Genomic DNA, 21,768 nt, shown 5'->3' with positions numbered 1-21,768 from the left:
CTGCCAAAGGAAATTGGAGGGTGAAGCACCTAGCCCAGAGCCTTTATAGTCTCTCCTGAAATATTTCTCTAACTTGACATTTGGATAATTTATTCCTGGACATCTGTAATGACCTTTGTCAGAGTTCAGACTGGACAAGGACCAAGCAAACAGACTTTCAGGCACCATGCGAGTCAGGAATCATTCTCTGTTGGACGTGCTTTGCCTAAGAGACATTGCTAGCTGACTGTCTGTAAGGCAGCTTTGTTGGGTGGTGGTTGTTGTGAATAGCAGGACCAGGAAATTGGAGCAGTAAGGAAGGGTCAGGGAAGACTAAGTGAGTTGGTGCTCTGCCCTGAAAGGAGATGTAAATGGATGGATGGGAACAAGGTAGTTTTGTTCATATCTAAGAACATTTTGGTTAACAAAGTGAGCGCATGAGAAGTAGAGCTGGTCAAATTTTTATTTTTTTTTTGTTGTTGTTGGAACATTTTGTTTTAATGAGAAATGTTTTTATCCAAAACTGCAATTTTCCCTGAAAATGTTCACTTTACTTTATTTTTTTATTTATAAAAAACTGGGACCTGAACGTATTTGGTAAAATTTTTGGATATTTGAATTTTCTGAAAACAAATTTTCAGATTTTGATTTTTCATTGTAAAAATATGTGTGATTTTTTTTAAACATGTATTTTAGAAATTACCATTCCATAAATTGGCTTTTTCAACTTCCTCTAAGGACAATTAAGTGACCATGGGACCTTGTTTTTGTAACTGTTCTCTAAACATCTTCCAATTTCCTTATTTATTTAGTTTTATAAAATAAGAGGTCCCTACTTAAAGACCTGTAGGCACATGACAAATATTGTATAACATAATAAAAACAGAAATACCAGCTCTTCAGCATATACTACTGCTAAATAATAACCAGGTGGTACAACAATAAATCAAATGCCTCACGACCCATATAAAAAATTCCTAATGTAAGCGGGGGAATAGTCCCACTACTGTGGGGAACTTTCCTGGCTTCTGCACTAGCCCGGTGAAGTGGGCTCGCAAAAGGATCCGGAGTCTTCACTCCCACTCCCTTTCCCCAGTGGCCTCCGTGCCCTTGAGGACTCCCCTTCCACTCTCCTGTCTGGCAGGAACCCCAACAAGGCTGGGCCCAGGATTCCTGGGGGGCTCGACCCCCAACCCTGCTGTGGTCACCTAGGACAGGGGCTAGGGTGTCCCCACTCTGGGGTACTCTATCTGCACTGGGCCCGTCTCTGACCCTCTGACCATTACATACAATTTAAAGCAAATGCAAGTTATTTAATCAACAATTAATTTTAAAAACAATAAGGAAAAATGGGAAAGGTTAAAGGAAACACATCAACCCGCTCTGTGGCAGGGAACATCACAAATAGTGTCTCTGGAACGTCAGAGCAGTTCACAGTCTATTCCTTGTAAGTCCCAGGCCTTCTTCTCAGGCCCTGGTTGTGCTGCAGGAATGCTGTGGTTTGGACACTTGCTCTGGTGGTGGCCACACGCTCTCAGGCTCTAAGTGGTAGGACCCTTCTTCCTACCTGGCCTGCAGAGCCTCTTGGTTGAGGCGTCTCCCTGTGCTGGGCCTGCTGCCCAGGGTCGCCCTCGCTCTCCCCAGCTGCTCACCATGCCCAGCTCTGGACTGCTCCGGCCCGAGCTCCACCACTCTGTCTCAGCGCTGCTGCTGCTGCTCTGCCTCTGGTTGCTACAGTTCTGCTCCCAGGACAGGTCTGCTCTGCAGGCTGCTTCTGTGACTCTGCTCCCAGCACTGACCTGCTTCGTGGGCTGCTTTTCTGGCCTGTCTGGCTCTGGTTTCTGCAGCTCTGCTCCCAGGGTAAGTCTGCTCTTTCTGGGCTGTGCCTCTGGCTTTGGGGCTGCAGCTCTGCTCCCAGGACAGGGTCTGCTCTCTCTGGGCTGCTTTTCTGGTCCCTCTGGATCTGGCACGGCTCTGCTCCCCAGCTTAGCTTGGGCCCCTGCTTTCTCCTTAGCCCAGCCCCACTCCGTCTGACCTAGGCAAATCCAGCTCACACGGAGGATGGGACCTCCCTGGCCTCCTGACCCCCTGATTAGCCTGCCTGCCCTGTCATTCAGGTTGACCTGGAGCATTGGTCTCTCCCCATTGTTCCTGGGGGCTGTCAGTCTCAGGGTCTTGATTCCCCATCGACCCTTCCCCCTTTTTCGTACTGGCAGCTAGCAACTAAAACACCCCCACTGAATGTTAGTAAGGGGGCAACAGTCCCCTTACACTAACATTATTTGATTCTTGAGCAGTCCTCCTAAAAAGTTGCACCTTGTAGTATGTTATGAAGGTTAGCAGATTTTGGCTATTTCAGAACAATAGAGGGCAGCACAATTACAATTCTCAGTTGTGTCATGTCTGCCATTATACTGTAAGTTCCTTTACAGTATAGAATGAATGTCTGTGTGTGTACAGTGTAAAGCACACTTTGTGTACTACAATAATTTAACTGTACAGAGTACAATAAAGCATGAAAGAGGTAAATGCACTGAGCTCATTTTAGTTGTCTAAGGTATTTCCATTTCTAGCATATTGTTGTACGAACTGTTTAATCTCCAGTCCAACTGCCCTTACCTTTCCACTTTATACAATAAATTTGCCATCTTATCAGGTTCCGCTTGATGCATATTGAATACAAATGCCTATGGTGTTTTACTTGTTCTGCAGTAGTCCAGTAGTAAATAAGACATAGAGTTTAAGGCCAGAAGGGACCACCTAACCTCCTGTGTATCACATGCTACCAACACCAGCCAGTACCTGCACACTAAACCCAACAACTGAAATTAGACTGAATTATTACAGCCCACAGGAGACTAGACTGTTACATGCCACAGACAGAGAATAGGAGGGGACCTGCAAAGGCAGGGAAATAATAAGTGAGCTATACCCAGATAATCCTGGAAAGTGACCCCCTACTTAACCACTGCAGAGGAAGACGAAACCCTCACAAAGCCACTGCCAATCTGACTTAGGGAAAAAATTCCTTTCTGACCCCACATATGGCAATCAAACCCTTAGCACGTGAGCAAGAACCAGCCAGCTAAGCACCTGAGACTGAAAATGCCCAGTGCCACCTCAGAGCCCTGGCCCTCCCTGTCCAATGTCCCATCGCCAGCCAAGGCCATTCCTTATATTTCAGGGATACATTTCTGTACACCTAGGGCCAAGGAGATTTCCAGGTGGAGGCATCATTTCAAATTTAATCCAGGATCTGTTTACATCAAGGCTACAATAGGGCTACAACATACCACAATACCTTGGGTTTGAGAGTTGCTGTAAATAGAAATGGGGAGTCAGAGTAGATTAATCAGGATATGAGACATAATGGAAATACCTCCTTGGTGGTATCTCACTGACCTCAATGGGATTTGACCAGGCTGGAAGATTGCAACGTAACTTTAAAACACCTTATCCTGTATAGCATGAAGAAAGCGAAAGGTTGTATATACTATACAGCTGTTAGTGTTTTGTAAGTAGAATTCTGTTTGTCTAATTATATTGCACCCATCACTGTGGTGTTTGTACATATACTGAATTATATAAGCAAATTCTATATTGTGTTCCATGTTTAAGATGTTTTTCAGATTACTTGGCTTTTTTCATTCATCCGTTTTGCTATTAGTTATAGGAGATGCATTGCTTTTTCAAGCCTGTCACACCAATAAATCATCCCAGAGTATATGCATTTGTACAGTATGAATTTTAAAGGAAAGTATAGCATGAATTTTAAAGGAAATTTCCTATTTTCTTTTCAATCAGATGAGCAATGTGAAGAGACTACAGACACGGCTCGGTGCTATTCTCTTTAAGCTTCAGTTTGAGGAACAGGTGAACAACATCAAACCTGACATCATGGCTGTCAGTGCTGCCTGTGAAGAGATAAAGAAGAGCAAAAGCTTTAGCAAGTTGCTGGAACTAGTGTTGCTAATAGGAAACTACATGAATGCAGGTTCTCGGAATGCACAGACCTTTGGATTTAACCTCAGCTCTCTATGTAAAGTGAGTTTAAAATATTATGCATGCTGAGTTTTTATACTGCATTCACTTTTTCTTTTGTCACTATGGCACTACTTAAATCTCTTGTTTGAATCCTCCCTCCCCAATGATTAGATTTTTAAACTTGTTCTTTTATACCTTTCAGTTCATATAGTCCATTTCTAGGAGTACTTGGTAGTTTGAGTTAAAAATAACTAATCTATTTTACATCAAATATAAGATAGAATTACATCTGTTGAGGTTGATTTGCACTTAAACTTCTTAAAGTTTCTATTTCTGTCATAGAGTGAAACAAACTGAATAAAATTACATATTGTATGGTCCATATTACTGTCATTGTATTAACATTATAATCTTGTCTGAAGTGTGAACATTTTTGAAGTTTATTGTATTCTGAGGTATTTTACTTATTATAATTATGAAACATTTATTTTTGCATATGTTTTCCATATGAAATTTTTCCTTTATGGAAGTTGTTCTTTGGGTTATTTAGCCAGTTTCATCACTTGTCCATTATTATTTATTTATACAGTCCCACCATGCACACTCCAAAAAGAACAACCACCCTGCAAGGTAGTTTAAAGGGCAAGTATGTTCTCTACCCCCAAAGAATGTATAGTACAGATTAGTTTCTATCACAATTACTTACTTTCTAAACCTGATTACTCCCAGGGTAATTCGTTCTGTTCATAATCTTGTGTGATGTGATGTCACTGCAAAGTCTAAGAAAGAGACTGCAAAACACTTTATAGCCTTCATGGAGAAAGAAAACTATTTTTTTATGAGAAAAAAATTGTTATATCTTCCTTACCTTCTATCGTCATCGTCAATCATCATACAGAACCCTGGTGTGGTATTTAACACAACTCTTTGAGTTGTCACTTTGGATGGGCTATCACCAGCAGGAGAGTGAATTTGTGTGGGGGGGTGGAGGGTGAGAAAACCTGGATTTGTGCTGGAAATGGCCCACCTGATGATCACTTTAGATAAGCTATTACCAGCAGGACAGTGGGGTGGGAGGAGGTATTGTTTCATATTCTCTGTGTATATATAAAGTCTGCTGCAGTTTCCACGGTATGCATCCGATGAAGTGAGCTGTAGCTCACGAAAGCTCATGCTCAAATAAATTGGTTAGTCTCTAAGGTGCCACAAGTACTCCTTTTCTTTTTGCGAATACAGACTAACACGGCTGTTACTCTGAAACCTCTTAAAGACAGTCGTTCTTTGATAGTAGGCTCTGTTACTAAGAGGATACATTTGTACCTTTCGCTCGCTCGCTTATCTCTTTGCTTCCAGTGTTTCTTCCACTTTTCTTTAATCACTGTTATCTTCTCTTGCACACTTTTTAAATCATCCATTGCTAATCTCTCTTAAGGCCTTGTCTACATTGGAATATTATTTTTAATTGGTTTAAAATACATACTAATTGACAAGTTTTTAAATGTGGAGTATAGATAAGCATGTTAGCACAGTGTCATCTAGTCATAGTTAACCCCAGTGTGTCAGCGATGTTAAAGATGGTACCTCTACACTAAGACTTAAGTCATGTTTAACATTGTGTTGGTTAGCACAGTGTAATTTTCCATTGTAGACAAGACCTAAGGCATTAGCGTCCATTTCATTGAATTACTGCTCCTCCTCTGATTCTTTGTTCCTTTTTGCTTTACTGATCATAGAATCATAGAATATCAGGGTTGGAAGGGACCCCTGAAGGTCATCTAGTCCAACCCCCTGCTCGAAGCAGGACCAATTCGCAGTTAAATCATCCCAGCCAGGGCTTTGTCAAGCCTGACCTTAAAAACCTCTAAGGAAGGAGATTCTACCACCTCCCTAGGTAACGCATTCCAGTGTTTCACCACCTTCTTAGTGAAAAAGTTTTTCCTAATATCCAACCTAAACCTCCCCCACTGCAACTTGAGACCATTACTCCTCATTCTGTCATCTGCTACCATTGAGAACAGTCTAGAGCCATCCTCTTTGGAACCCCCTTTCAGGTAGTTGAAAGCAGCTATCAAATCTCCCCTCATTCTTCTCTTCTGCAGGCTAAACAATCCCAGCTCCCTCAGCCTCTCCTCATAAGTCGTGTGTTCTAGACCCCTAATCATTTTTGTTGCCCTTCGCTGGACTCTCTCCAATTTATCCACATCCTTCTTGTAGTGTGGGGCCCAAAACTGGACACAGTACTCCAGATGAGGCCTCACCAATGTCGAATAGAGGGGAACGATCACGTCCCTCGATCTGCTCGCTATGCCCCTACTTAAACTTATGATGTTTAATAGTTCCTAATAGTTGTGTGTGTCTAATCCTGGCAGTGTTTTTCACATTTTATATGAATAGAACTTACCATTGATCAGCAAAGTTTACCATTCTGTCGCAGGGTGAATTAGTTGATGTTTGAGTGCTGATTTCCCAGGAATTATTTTGCAGCCTGAAATGAACCCTCATTTAAACTATCCCAGAATTACAGTGCAACTCCTTCCACATTATAGCTTAATTACCAATTTCCCTGCCATTTAGATCATCTAAGGACTTTCATTATAAACCACTGGTCTCACGTGAACTCTTTCATCTACCTGTTTGTTTTACTTAAGGGGAAACTGCTTAAATTATTCTAGAACCCAGAAGAAGGTGGAAAACCTGGAGGCGCCTGTCAAAAGTAGCCATGCACTCCTCCTTGCCAACTGCCTCATGGTCAGGTCTGCCTTTTCTTACTATTCCAAGATCTTAAGTATTTGGGTGTTAAACACAATAGAAATCCATATGGTGGCAGATATTTTTTGTAAAATGCAGTCTGAGACTACCTTTCCCTGCCATCCTCACTGGTGACCAACACTAGAGGCAGGAAAACAGTATGGCTTAGGCGCTTTTAGGAATATGTTATGTCAGCCAAGCAGGAACTAACTGCCATATCCTTCAAAAGCCAGCATGTGTTTGGGGGCCTCTGGATGAAGAATTCTGTACATCAGAATCCCATGCATCTTAGTGTCTTTAAACTTTTCCTCCTAGTTGGGACAGTTTAATTGCTAATGTGCAGACAGTTCTTATTTTTCTTTAATCTGAATAAAAAAAACCAAACTGGAGAAGAAAAACAAAACAAAAAACACTTTGTATGGTCGTAAAAATATTTATAGTGGTTTTATATGAAGTTTTCTAAACCAGCCATGTCTCAGTTTTTTTTAATATTAAATCATGTGAGGCATTCATCTACATTAAATAAAATAAACTTTCCATACAAAAAAAATTGTTCTAATACTTAGTTTTGGTTTTTTGGAAAACTTTTCCTATGTCTGTGCTAACTTTGGTAAATTGTTTAAAACCTAAGTTGCTGCTGCTGTTTTAAACAGTCCATGTTTCCACAACCATAGCTCTATTCTCCATATTCTGCCTACTTGATGGGCCCTTTCTTTGTTATTCAAGGTCTGAGGTGCTCGGCACCGGTTTTGATATGCAGAAATCCCTGGGCTTTAAACATTGCCCTTTCTGCATGGACATTATACAGACAAAGAATCCTCATACTCCTTGCCTAATATCACTGGGTGAGGGACATAACAAAGAAAAATGTAAGATTTGACATTGTTTTAAGAGAAGAACCCACAATCCTGGGAGAGACACTTGAGAAAGTATTTCCCTGAGCAGTCTATTTGCCCATTTTTTGATCCTGACCCCTCAGAAGTTCTGAGATCAGACTTTACACCACTGGGAGGGCTCCTGCAGCTTTGTCTGACTCTCATCCCAAAGCTGAAAAGACTGGTAACTGCTGATGGAAGAGAACAGACCACTCCCTTTGCTAGGGTCTTCTTCTAGGTTGCCAAACAATGTGACTGCTTCAGATCCGAGGCTAACTTTGAGACCCAAGAAGCGTTTCTCAAGCTGTACAAAGGAGACTGGCTGTCGTTGTGGCTCAGATAAGTTATCTTATGATTCTGCCTGTATTGAGGCTCAGTACTCTCTAGAGTGGTCTGATGAGAGACTCCACCTGCCTGTGTCATTGAATCTGATACTGAACCTGTTGGTTCAGTTGAGACCGGTACCCACTAATCTGTTCACAGACTCATCTAATTTGGCATTTGCACCACTTCTGATTTCCTCAGAGGCACCAGTCCTGTCGCTACTGACATCATCAGATCTGTGTTGCAGCAAGGGATCTGCTGTGTCTCAGTACTGGACTCTCCCCTATTGTAGTCTGATATTCTGTTCTCAACTCCAGTACAATCATCCATACTGACTTCAGTACTGGCTGCAGATTTCACCTCGGTCCCACTGTCTGCTTAGCCTTTGACCCCAATTCCACCTTTGATATGGTCTCCACTGCTCTCACTTAGAAGACGTTCATTGCAATCTTTGGGGCTGATTCAGAGACCAGATAATTCCGTGGATCATCCCAGGTTACCAACCACTCCACCTGGGTGCTGCTCCTCCCATACTGACAGACTAACCAATTCATGCTTGGAATCGGAAGCTAGCAGAGACATGAATCCCTCGAGATCAAGGACACTTAGATTTTCACTCCTTCCTTCATTGGAGAGAGATTCCCTCTCTTGATCTAGACACTCATATAAAAATAGGTCTAGAGAGACCGCTCGCCATGGGGCTCTTCTCATTGACTTCCACGGCCACATGGATACCCACATTGACCCATTTGGGCATCCTGTGGCGTTCCACACTCAACTTGTTTTTTTTCTCCCAGCCATGCCAGAACTAGATCACCAGCTCCGCTGCCAGCTAAGGAAACACCTTTGACACTCTCTCAGACTGAGCAGGTGCCTATACTCATCCTTTTGGCTGAGACTGCTATTGAATTTGGCTCACTGAAGGATACCCTACAATAAGAGGAGACTTTACTTCCTCACAATATATTTTCATCGCCAAATGTAACTCTTATGCCTGAGTCATTTTCCTCCATTCCTGATTACTTCAGGCCCATCAAGAGCATATGAGGAGGGTAGCATCCTAACTAAGAGTTCAGCCAGCGCTATTGCAAAAGATTCCTCACAAACTTGTAGACATGTTCTCCAAACTCCAGTGCCTGCCAGAGTTGCTCTGCCTATTAATGAAGCATTGTTAGAAACAGCCAACGTATTTTGGCACACCAAGCCTCCTGACGCCAACTGCTAAAACAACTGAGCAATGTTACCGAGTTCCCTCTCAAGGATACGAACAATTCTTTTCCCACCCACACCTGTCTCTCTGATCATTACTGCAGCTAATTAAAAATGATGGCAGGGTTGCTTCAAGACTTCACCAAAAGAAAAGGAGCCCAACAAGTTGGATTTGTATGGTAGGAAAATGTATTCACAGTATGATTAGATCATTTGGGATTCTACATCTAAATTTTCTGATAAACTCCTTGATGATGCTCAAGAGGAATTCAAAGCCTTGGTTCTCAGGAGGTCATCATGTAGTGAGGAAGTCCCTCCAAGCTGCTTTGGATGTCTTGGACTCAAAGAGATGGCAGCAGCAGCCATTTTGTGGAGGCCATTGTGGCTCCAGACTTCTGGAATTCCTGCAGAAGTGCATCAAATAATCAAGAATTTGCCAATTGAGGGATTTAATCTCTTTCCAGATAAAAATGGTGAGGTCTTGCGTTCCCTTAAAGACTCTCAGGTTACTCTCACTCATGTTTTATATGCTGAACCCAAGGAGGAAATGTAGCAGGCTATAACAGCAGCAGAGACAATTGTACTATCCACCAAGGCAGCCTCATGCCTCTAAGAGACAGCACAAGCCACAAAGGAAGAGACCCACTGCGTCTTCTGCTTTGTACCTCAAATTTCAGCAGCACCCATCTCAGGCTAGGCAACCTATATGTCTGCTTCCCCAAGAGCAGCAGACCAGTTGTACTCGATCTTCCTTGCCTGTCTCTCTGACTTTCTCCCACTTTTGGGGACAGATTGTCCCATTTCTTTACTGCTAGAAGGCCATAAACAACAGACCAGTGAGTCCTAAGCACTGTGGGACTGTTTCAAGATATGGTTCCAATTTGTGCCCTAACCCCATGCACCTTTCCCCTGTCCCTTTTCAGGGACCTATCTCACAAAGTCTGCATGCATGCAAGAGGTGTAGACTCTTCTGTGTTTCAGAGTTACAGAGGATGTTCTCAAAATTGGGGACGACATTTTTACTCTCAATACTTGCTCCATATCCACTTCATATCCAAGAGAAAAGGGGTTCTGAGGCTGATTCTAGACTCATGGAAGCTAAAAGCCTTCATCAAGATAATAAAACATTGCATCGTTTCTTTGGCTTCTAGTCCTCCCTTAGATCCCAATGACTGGTATGCTGCTCTCGATTTACAGGATGCCTACTTTCACGTAGTGATCCATCCTACTCACAAAATATCTCAGTTTCATGGTGGTAGACCTCTGCTACCAATATACCTTTCCTGACATGACAGAAGTGGTGGCTCACCTCAGAAGAATCAGCATGCAGGTATTCCCCTGTTTACATGACTAGTTGATCCTCAGCCACTCCAGTCAGCAAGGGGAACAAACCATCCAGCAGATCTCCACTCACTATTTGCTCAACAAGACCTGATAATAAGACAAAGTGATTCTGTCCCATGTTCAAAGAATCAAGTTCATTGGTGTGATCCTCAATTTGAAGACAGCAACTGCTTACCTGCTCCAGTCTCTTTTCCCTATGCAATACTCTGCAATCCCAGCCAAGGGCAACATGAGATCTTGAGTGTGTGGTTCGGACACATGGCATTCTATATGTATGTGACTTTAGCGTGCTGGACTTCACCAGAGATATATGGTTGAAGTCTGAATATCATCCCATCAAAATCTCTCTGGACTTGCTGATTCGCATACTTCCCAGGGGTCTGTCCTCATTAGGGAGTATTATTCTCTCATCCTCTTCTGTCAAAAACTTCCACTACAGATGTATCTGCCTCAGGGGGCGATTTGTATATATAGCAGTTTTGCGGATTCAAGCATTGTGGACTGAACAGAAATCATCTCTGAAGATAAACATTCTAGAGCTTCAAGTCATATACTGGTCATATCAAGGCTTCATAACTCACATCAAGAGTCAGATGATCCAACAACCCGTCAGCATATTCTACCTGAATAAGCAAGAATGGGCTAGATCCAACCTAATGTATTAGGAAGCAATCAAGCTTTGGAATTTTTGCATCCAAAATGGAATCCTGCTTATGGCCTCTCCTCTCACAGGGTTGCAGAAATTGTCACAAACCATGGTAGCAGAAGGTTCCCGGAAGATCACAAATGGTTGTTGAACAAAAACATTCTTAGGTTCATATTCCAGTCATGAAGGAATACCAGCCTAACCCTTTTTGCTAGAAGTCAGAACTGAACAGAAAGTGCCATCAGTTTTGTTCCAGAGCAAGTCACAGTCCAGGTTTCCCTCACAGACACATTCCTGTTACCCTAAGGGTCAAATTCGATATATGCATTTCCACTCATTCCAAAAGTGATTCTGAAGTTGAAACAAGACTATGGAAAAATTATTCTAATAGCTCAAGCATGGAATCATTGGTTTTCTGACCTACAAAGACTATCAGTTCATCTGTGTCTGATTCTACCATCAGACTGGCACATAGTATCACAGCAATATGATCAAATCTTGCTCATAGCACGACTTTGGAGTGGTTAGAACACACCAAAAGAGATTATTCAAGAGCTATTAAAACATCTTACTTAATAGGAAAACCTCCTGTCCATTAGAAATACATACATGGCTAAGGGAAGGTGGCAATGATGTTTTTTCCCGTCAGGAGCATCACAATTCCTGTAGAAGCTTGGGTCCAAGGTATTTTGGAACACCAGTTGCACCTCAAGGAGATGGGATTCCTCCTTTGAGTAGTCAGTTCCAATGGGTGCTCCACTTCAGGTATGCATGTGCCCCGTTCACCTTTGGAGACTTCCATTAGCAGTGCCAGTTCAGCCTGTACACATCTTCATGTACCATATTGAGGCTATATAGGGCTGCATGGGTGAACTGGCCTAAGTATCTTCTCAACTGCCTTCAGCCTGAGACAGAGCATTGAGCCTGCCTGCCATGCTTATACCTTATTGTAGTTTAGGTAGTTAATTTAGCTTAGTTGTAAATAGTTTAATTTGGGGTCTGTCGTTTTCCCTTTGTTCTTTCCCTGATTAAACGGTTGTTCTTGACTTTATCTGTGGTATGCAGGGATCCCTAGGGTTTAAGCGCTGATTTTCCGCCAGGAATCTATCCTAGTTAGTGACTGACACTTTTGATGCCTTTGTTGTTTGTCAAACTCCCATATACCAACCATGTGTAAGAGCTGCCCCTCCTTCAAGAACAGATACGCTTAGTGCCCCATCTACCTCCAGGTCCTGCTTACCAAGAGTCTCCAAGGATACAATTGCTGGTTACCCCATCCACCTCTGCATCTTGATCACCAAAAACTTCATGGGATGTGGCATCTCCATCCATGTCCGCAGTACCAAGAGCCTGGCATGCTAAGTCTGTAGGTACCAGCAAAAGGAGCAGGAGTGTTAGATCTCCTTCTGTCACTGATGTAGAATAATGTTCCAGGGACCTCAGGTACTAAAGGGAGTACTACTGAGGCTCTGAGTAGTTCCTACACTGTGAAAACACCTCAGGCTTCCTCTAAGAGCCACACTACCCCTAAACTTGATTTGGTACTGAAGACTTTTGTTGCGTCAGGTGGTCGTATAGCTATAGCTTGGATGGAGATAATTGTTTTCCCTTATCTCAGTGATTGGCTAGTTAGAACCTCTGGAAAGATAGGCTTATCAGCAGTAAAGATGACAAGGTCTCTATTCCACAGTTTAGGTCTTCAACTCAATCTCAAAAAGTCCTCTTTTAGCCCTATACATAGGATAGAATTCATAAGAGCTTCTCTAGATGTCATGACAACCAGGGCTTACCAACCTATGGACAGGTTCATAACCCTACCCCCCCACCCCCCCAAAAAAATCTCATTTCAAATATTCAGATAAGTCCACAAACCTCAGCAAGAAATTGTCTCCAGCTATTAGGTCAGGTGGCAGCTTTTACCATCATAACCCAATACACCAAGTTGCATCTTTGATGCTTCCAGAGATGGCTCAGGGCTTTTTATGTACTGAACAAGCACAATCTGGAAAAGCAGATGTTTGTTCCTCGTCAGATTCTGGATTCACTCAATTGACAGGAAGACCCCTCCACATGTGCATGGGGGAGTCCCGTTCTTCTGTTACTCCTATCATTGTTATAACATCAGATGCATCCCTTTTGGTAGTGGGGAGCATCTAGGGTCTCATACCATCAGGGCAAATGGTCTCTCCAAGAGCGTTGTCTTCACATCAACCTTTTAGAATTGTGAGCGTTCGGCAATGCTTGCATTCATTTCTTTCCACTGATGAGAGCCAAGGTCATGACAAACAATGGCATGATTCCATTTGGCCCCTGAACACGTCCAGTTTTGCAGAAGACCTGTTCTTCAAAATGGTGTCCTCCATGTGGCATGACTTCGCATGCACTGTATATGCGAGGTCTTGCTGCATGGAGTATGCCTTTCTCAGTCCTCCCCCCAAATATGGGGGCTTTAATGGTAGGTTCGCACTTTACAATGTTTTTCAAGGAAAAGGTCTCATTATGACCAAATCCTAAGTTTCTACCTAAGTGTTTTTTTAATTTCATATTAACCAGATCATTCATCTTCCAGGTTTTTTTTCACCCCCTGAGACCACCTCAGACTACACAGGAAGCTGCCTTCTGTATCTTTTGTGTCAAAAGAGCATTTGCCTTCTATCTAAATGGAACCAAACCATTCTGAAAGTCTCCCAGACTATTGTTTCAATTGTGACCAATCCAAAGGAAACTTTCTACATGGATCTTGGGGTGTATTATTTCATGTTATGATTCTGCCCGCATACAACCCCCTTTGAGAGTGTTAGTCCTTTACTACAAGGTCACAATCTATTTCTATGTCATTACTCAAGGATGTTCAAATTACTGAAATTTGAAAAGCAATAACCTTTTGTGACGGTGTGTACTAGGTCCCTTGAGGCCCCCTGTTGGAGACCTTGGAGTCCTACCACACCCCACCACAGAACAGGGGCAGTGAAGATGAGTCATAGAATCATAGAATATCAGGGTTGGAAGGGACCCCTGAAGGTCATCTAGTCCAACCCCCTGCTCGAAGCAGGACCAATTCCCAGTTAAATCATCCCAGCCAGGGCTTTGTCAAGCCTGACCTTAAAAACCTCTAAGGAAGGAGATTCTACCACCTCCCTAGGTAACGCATTCCAGTGTTTCACGACCCTCTTAGTGAAAAAGTTTTTCCTAATATCCAATCTAAACCTCCCCCACTGCAACTTGAGACCATTACTCCTCGTTCTGTCATCTGCTACCATTGAGAACAGTCTAGAGCCATCCTCTTTGGAACCCCCTTTCAGGTAGTTGAAAGCAGCTATCAAATCCCCCCTCATTCTTCTCTTCTGCAGGCTAAACAATCCCAGCTCCCTCAGCCTCTCCTCATAACTCATGTGTTCTAGACCCCTAATCATTTTTGTTGCCCTTCGCTGGACTCTCTCCAATTTATCCACATCCTTCTTGTAGTGTGGGGCCCAAAACTGGACACAGTACTCCAGATGAGGCCTCACCAATGTCAAATAGAGGGGAACAATCACGTCCCTCGATCTGCTTGTTATGCCCCTACTTATACATCCCAAAATGCCATTGGTCTTCTTGGCAACAAGGGCACACTGCTGACTCATATCCAGCTTCTTGTCCACTGTCACCCCTAGGTCCTTTTCCGCAGAACTGCTGCCTAGCCATTCGGTCCCTAATCTGTAGCGGTACATTGGATTCTTCCATCCTAAGTGCAGGACCCCGCACTTATCCTTATTGAACCTCATCAGATTTCTTTTGGCCCAATCCTCCAATTTGTCTAGGTCCTTCTGTATCCTGTCCCTCCCCTCCAGCGTATCTACCACTCCTCCCAGTTTAGTATCATCCGCAAATTTGCTGAGAGTGCAATCCACACCATCCTCCAGATCATTTATGAAGATATTGAACAAAACTGGCCCCAGGACCGACCCTTGGGGCACTCCACTTGATACCGGCTGCCAACTAGACATGGAGCCATTGATCACTACCCGTTGAGCCTGACAATCTAGCCAGCTTTCTACCCACCTTATAGTGCATTCATCCAGCCCATACTTCCTTAACTTGCTGACAAGAATACTGTGGGAGACGGTGTCAAAAGCTTTGCTAAAGTCAAGAAACAATACATCCACTGCTTTCCCTTCATCCACAGAACCAGTAATCTCATCATAAAAGGCAATTAGATTAGTCAGGCATGACCTTCCCTTGGTGAATCCATGCTGGCTGTTTCTGATCACTTTCCTCTCATGCAAGTGCATCAGGATTGATTCTTTGAGGACCTGCTCCATGATTTTTCCAGGGACTGAGGTGAGGCTGACTGGCCTGTAGTTCCCAGGATCCTCCTTCTTCCCTTTTTTAAAGATTGGCACTACATTAGCCTTTTTCCAGTCATCCGGGACTTCCTCCGTTTGCCACGAGTTTTCAAAGATAACGGCCAATGGCTCTGCAATCACAGCCGCCAGTTCCTTTAGCACTCTCGGATGCAACTCGTCTGGCCCCATGGACTTGTGCACGTCCAGCTTTTCTAAATAGTCCCTAACCACCTCTATCTCCACACAAGGCTGGCCATCTCTTCCTCATTTTGTGATGCCCAGCGGAGCAGTCTGGGAGCTGACCTTGTTAATGAAGACAGAGACAAAAAAAGCATTGAGTACATTAGCTTTTTCCACATTCTCTGTCACTAGGTTGCCTCCCTCATTCAGTAAGGGGCCCACACTTTCCTTGGCTTTCTTCTTGTTGCCAACATACATGAAGAAACCCTTCTTGTTACTCTTGACATCTCTTGCTAGCTGCAGCTCCAGGTGCGATTTGGCCCTCCTGATATCATTCCTACATGCCCGAGCAATATTTTTATACTCTTCCCTGGTCATATGTCCAACCTTCCACTTCTTGTAAGCTTCTTTTTTATGTTAAGATCCGCTAGGATTTCACTATTAAGCCAAGCTGGTCGCCTGCCATATTTACTATTCTTTCGACTCATCGGGATGGTTTGTCCCTGTAACCTCAACAGGGATTCCTTGAAATATAGCCAGCTCTCCTGGACTCCTTTCCCCTTCAAGTTAGTCCCCCAGGGGATCCTGGCCATCCATTCCCTGAGGGAGTCAAAGTCTGCTTTCCTGAAGTCCAGGGTCCTCCAGGTCTACCTAAAAATTCTGCGGGGAAACAGCCAATCAGAATCCAGCAGATTCACTTAAAAAAGGAGCTGCAGGACCTGAGTAATTCAGTTGCTGGCTGGGACCAGAAGGGTAAAGAAGGAGGAAGAGGCTGTGAAACTCCACAAGTAAAGATACTGGGGAGAAACCTTTCTCAAGCAGGGACAGGTCTTCTTACAAGCTCTCCAGGCGAAAAGGCCTGAGAGAAGACCCTGAGAAATCAGGACAGAGACTGAGAAACTCTCTAGGCAAGAAGGCCTGGGAGAGAACCTGTTCAAACAGGGAACAGAGAGAGAACTGAAGAGGAGGAAAGGTGTATATGGGAAGTGGCCCAGTGAATAGGAGCAGCAACTATTTCAGGAAGCAGCACATGGCTGCTATTTATATGGTCCCTGGGTTGGGACCCGGAGTAGTTGGTGGGGCCAGGTCCCCCCGCTGGCCACTGGTGGAGTGGCCAAAGCCCCAAGAAGGGGATAAGTCTTGTTTAGAGGCCCAAATGAAGGGCGGGACTTAATGGGACATCACAGAACTGCTAAAGGACTTAGTCTCCAGGGAGAAAGCCTTGGGGGCACTACTCTATACCAGGGCAGACATGGACTTAAAGCTAGCTCAGAAGGGCCTGAGAACTGAGCTCAGAGACAGGGCTGCAGACATTACCAAGGGCACAGTTGAACCTTTTCCCCCAGAAGGAGTTTCTTCATTCATGCTTTTGACTATGTGACTTAGCTGGAGGGCTGAGCCACTGAAGACATGACTGACGAGGGCAACAGCCAATGGGTCACCGGGGGGAGAGAGCGTACAGGTTCACGCCCAGTCAACAGGAGGCGGTCACAAGAGGCATGTGTCCCATGTCACACTTGGTCTTCAATATATGCTTTTTCCAAGCAGTGTGCTTTGGTGCATGCCTCTAGATCAGATGCTGCAGCTGGCAATGCAGTTCTGTCTTCAATATTAGACTCTGTTCTGAAGCACCCTCCTTCCTGTGGGGATACTCCTCGGGAGTCACCTAAAGTGAAGCACCCAAAAGGATGCTACTCAGAAAGAAGGAGAAGTTACTCACCTTGTTCAATAACTGGAGTTCTTCTCCCTATGGGTGCTTCACTACCCACCCTCTTTGCTATCAGCTTTGGAGTATCCTCTGCGGGACTTGGCAGTAGAGAAGGAACTCAGGGTGCTTCACTCGCACAGCTCTATGTATCCTCAGTACAGGGCTCGAGAATATGTGGGACCCAGGCACAGGCCAAACTGACTCTGCTACCCAATATCTCAGAACAAAGGAGCATAGGAGGGGGATGCACACCTGAAGTGAAGTACCCATTGGGGCACATACCTCACACACTCATACATGGAATAGTTGTGTAATATATCACAATACAGGTAAGTAACTGGGTTTCTCTCTCTTCACCCTGCTGTCTTACTCACACCATTATGCATTGTTGAAACAATGATATTTTGTGCTGTAACCAAATTAAGAAACATTTTTGATTTGAGCCTCGGTACCATTTTGATGATTTAAAATGTGCAAATTTGAAGATGTATAGTTCTTAATAAAGAGTGGTTTCTAGGCTAATTAAAAATAACTGAGTTTAAAGTATTTTAAAAACTGGTTCTGTGCCTGTACTATATACATTCTCTCTAACGTTCAACATGCAAAGATGCAAAACTGTTTGGAACTAAGCTGGTATTTTAGTTTAGATCTACACATGCCTGGACATGTTTGTCTGTCTGTCTGTGTGAGTTTTGTCTGCAGACATATTTTCATTAAGAAATGGTTTTCAAAAGAAATTAAAGGGACACTTTCAACATATGTTGTCATTTTTAAAAAGTTACTTTCCTATTTTTTTAAACATTGTTCTTCCCTTTGGGGTGTGAAAGAACACCACAAGCAGGAAAAACTACTGACTATATATGATATAATCAAATGCACAAAATAAACCGTAGTTGATGTGGATTTTTTGTATTCTAATGTTTCAATTACAATAATTTTTGCTGCTATTTTTAACACCCATAGGAAAAAGTGTGATTTTTAGTATAGTGTTTGCATTTTTCATTTCACTTTTCATTGCTTAAAGACTTTGGAGATAAAGCTTTATACTTTGAAAACTTTGTGTACTTCAGTTCTTAATAACAAGTATATCCTATGAGATGTGGAATGTCCTCCACTGCTATTGTCTCTATTGAGAATTGATTAGGTTCTTAATACAATTTTTGTTGCAACTTTATGAGGTGCGGTGGAGTTCGTTTTATTTTTTTCTATTATAGTCAGTTATTTGCTTGGTTTTTCATGTTTGAGTTGGTCTTTCACAGATGGACAAATTGTAAAACCAAAAAACTATCAAAGTTCCTCAGAGTCAAGTATAGTACCTGAAACAACTACAAAATTTTTTACATATTAGATTTCAGGTTCCTTCCCTTTAACACAGAAGCAATGTGTGCTGAAGGATGACAGGGTTCTAAAACAAGATTGCTGGCCTAGTTGATAGTGGGGAAGCAGTAGATGTGATGTATCTTGATTTTAGTAAGGCTTTTAACACAATCCCACATGACATTCTCATAAGCAAACTAGGGAAATGTAGTCTACATGAAATTACTGTAAGGTGGGTGGGAAAAAATAGCCATGGTTCTGGAGTCTGGGACCTTCCCCCATTGTGGGGTCCGAGACCCTGGGCTCCAGCCCAAGCCCAGATGTCTACACTGCAGTTTTATAGCACTGCAGCACAAGCCCTGTGAGCCCACATCAGCTGGCATGAGCCAGCTGCGTGTGTTTAGTTGCAGTGTAGTCATACACTGACTGAAGTCATACATAGACTTCAATAGGGCCAGAATTTCATCCATATCATGTTATGTTACTTATGGGCTAATGGAGTTTATTTCTTTCATCTGAAGTGTTAATATCCCTCCTTTAAGAAAACCAAACAATTTAGATTTAGGAGAGAGTTAACCTATGCCTTAGCTGGAATTTCCTGAAGACTGTTTGTTCTGTAAATACATAGTTTAACTACCCATCTTTTTGTGAATTGGATTATTATTTCTTGTCAGACAGAGTTGAAAACTAATGTGATTTATATACAGTGGGCACACTTAAAGTTCATTTTGGTTTTATAGATAATACCAATTCTAATGACATCCTTCATTGTCAGAATATGTTTGAAAATGGTAATATCTCTAAAACTGGAATTAATTTTTTTAATGCATCCAGTGTATATCGTAGAGCACATGATTTAAGGACACTGACTCATTTGCACTTCAGTTGGATCAATATATGCTAAATATATTGTGTGTGTGTGTGGAGGGGGACCCTCATAGGCTACCAAAATTTTGACTCAGTTGGTCTCTTTTGAGCCTTAAGGCAGATCCTATTCCCAAATTAAAATGATGCTTAAGAAGAAACTTTTTCCACCAGTAAGGAGCGCAAAAGAGCTTATACATGGATTCACATCTTTAGGTGTTAATATGCTTATGTAAATAGCCAATGTGGAGCAGTATTTTTATAGATAATTGTTCAAGATTGGAAATGAATAAGTTTGTTATTGGAATCTTTCTTTTCATTTAAAAAAAAATTACAAACATCTTGGTAACCGCATACCATTCTTGTGCTTTAATATATTTCATCCCTTGCATTTCTGAAGACATTTAAATACAGCTTAAGTGTTTTGAGCTTCATATTTCATAATTTAGCATACTCCTTTACTTTTCATTGGAAAAAAACAAATATTTGGTAGATAAGTGTTAAACTAGTCAGTATTTAGAATCTACTTTAAATTTTAACCAACCAAAATAAATCAACAAAAACAGCCAATCAATCATGTTACGGTTCGCTTACATAAAGCTGCATCAGTTTAACAGCTTGGCTCTTATCTTCATAACATTCAGAGTTGTTAAAGTACTTTGAATGTAAGAATAATTCAAACCATTCTCATTCCCAACATATATATATTTTTTTTTTACTTCTCTAGTTAAAGGACACAAAGTCAGCAGATCAGAAAACAACTTTGCTCCATTTTCTCGTTGAAATATGTGAGGAGAAGTATCCTGATGTCCTGAATTTTGTTGAAGATTTGCAACATTTAGACAAAGCTAGTAAAGGTTTGTATTATTAAATGAAAATTTTAATTTTGATGGCACTTTAATGTCTGTAACTAACAATTTACATTTATTTTAATTGAAAGCTAACATTAAATAGCACACTTAATAATCTGATGTACATACTATGTAGGTCAATCAATTGAACTTTCAGATATATGCCTGCTACCTCCAATAATAAAATAGAAGAGCTCTAAAATAGTCCCCAAAACAGTTTCCGGCATATACCCTATGTCCATGGTATCAAAATAGATATATATATTTTTATTTTGTATGAACAAACCTCAAACTACTTTAATCTTCTGATCTTTTTATCATAAAAATCAACTGCAATTAAACAGTACTTTCCCAAATTTAACACAGTAGTTCTGAAAAGCTTGTCATGTAATCATTCTAATAAAAACAAAAAACATTAATCACAGAAATTTCCTGTTTTCTTTCCTTTCTGTAAATTCTTCATGCAACAGTAGTACTGGAAGCCAGGGAAGATAAATTCCACTTTACCGCCTCATTATATAGCATAGCCTCTTGTACATCTCAATCTAAGCAGCAGAAGACTTTTACATATAATATCACAATTAAGAGTTTCTTCTATATATATGAAGACATAGCATGACTAATTTAAACTCAACTGGGCATAGAGTTAGAAATTGAGAGGCTTCTCAGCATTGTCATACTCCTGCAGAAAGCACTATGAGTAAAATAGTGATTGGCTATGCAAATTGTTGAAGTTAATAGTTTTTCTAGCTTACAGAAATGTAGTGGGGAGTATATTGCCTTGCACAGTGACACCTCTCATGGCTCAAGTAGCCTTTCCTGCCAAAATCCCTAGATTCACACTGTTGGCCCCCTTCTGCCCCCCGCCATTGGTGACATAGTGGTCGCTCACATTCACCCAAGCTACATTCATATATATATATCTATATATATATAGAGAGAGATACATATATGTATGTGTGTGTATATATATATATATATATATATATATATATATATATATATATATATAAAAATCTGTTCTCACTCATTTTTAATTTTCAGATTCAATTGGCATACATTACTTCTTATAAATATGGATGTATTTGTATATGTTTTGTCTTACAAATGCTTTATACATTTATTAACAATGCTACTTTTAGCATTTAGTCCATAGTAGCTGGAGGAATTATTAATTTATCCATGCTTTACTTTTGTGCATAAATAGTGGTGTTGCATGTTCTCAGGGAAGCATCCATGCGCTCATCATAGGAAGACTGTGGAGTATATTGTGGTGATATTTGTGGGTATTGACCATCATAGTTACTTTTATTATATTTTATCAGACTTCATTTATTGCCACATAAACAATTAATCTTGTAGGGTAAAGACCATATTTGTCAAGCTTATAGGCTGCATTTTTCTCTATATTATG

General features: G+C 41.8%; 1 protein-coding gene across 2 annotated transcripts in view; it reads left to right on the top strand.

Annotated features, from left to right (window-relative positions):
* DIAPH3 (diaphanous related formin 3) overlaps window positions 1-21,768 on the top strand; it is a gene marked incomplete at its 3' end in the record, with an annotated part of 518,684 nt that overhangs the window by 292,841 nt on the left and 204,075 nt on the right. For both annotated transcript variants that reach the window (XM_084632924.1, XM_084632923.1), the window contains 2 exons: window positions 3,784-4,023; window positions 20,231-20,360. In XM_084632924.1, coding sequence (XP_084489050.1) covers window positions 3,784-4,023; window positions 20,231-20,360 — 370 coding nt within the window. The remainder of the gene's footprint in view (window positions 1-3,783; window positions 4,024-20,230; window positions 20,361-21,768) is intronic.

Source organism: Lepidochelys olivacea (genome assembly GCF_965140295.1).
Source record: "Lepidochelys olivacea isolate rLepOli2 genome assembly, chromosome: 1".
In the NCBI taxonomy this organism is placed as follows: Eukaryota; Metazoa; Chordata; order Testudines; family Cheloniidae; genus Lepidochelys; species Lepidochelys olivacea.
This window is presented reverse-complemented; position numbering and strand designations above follow the sequence as displayed.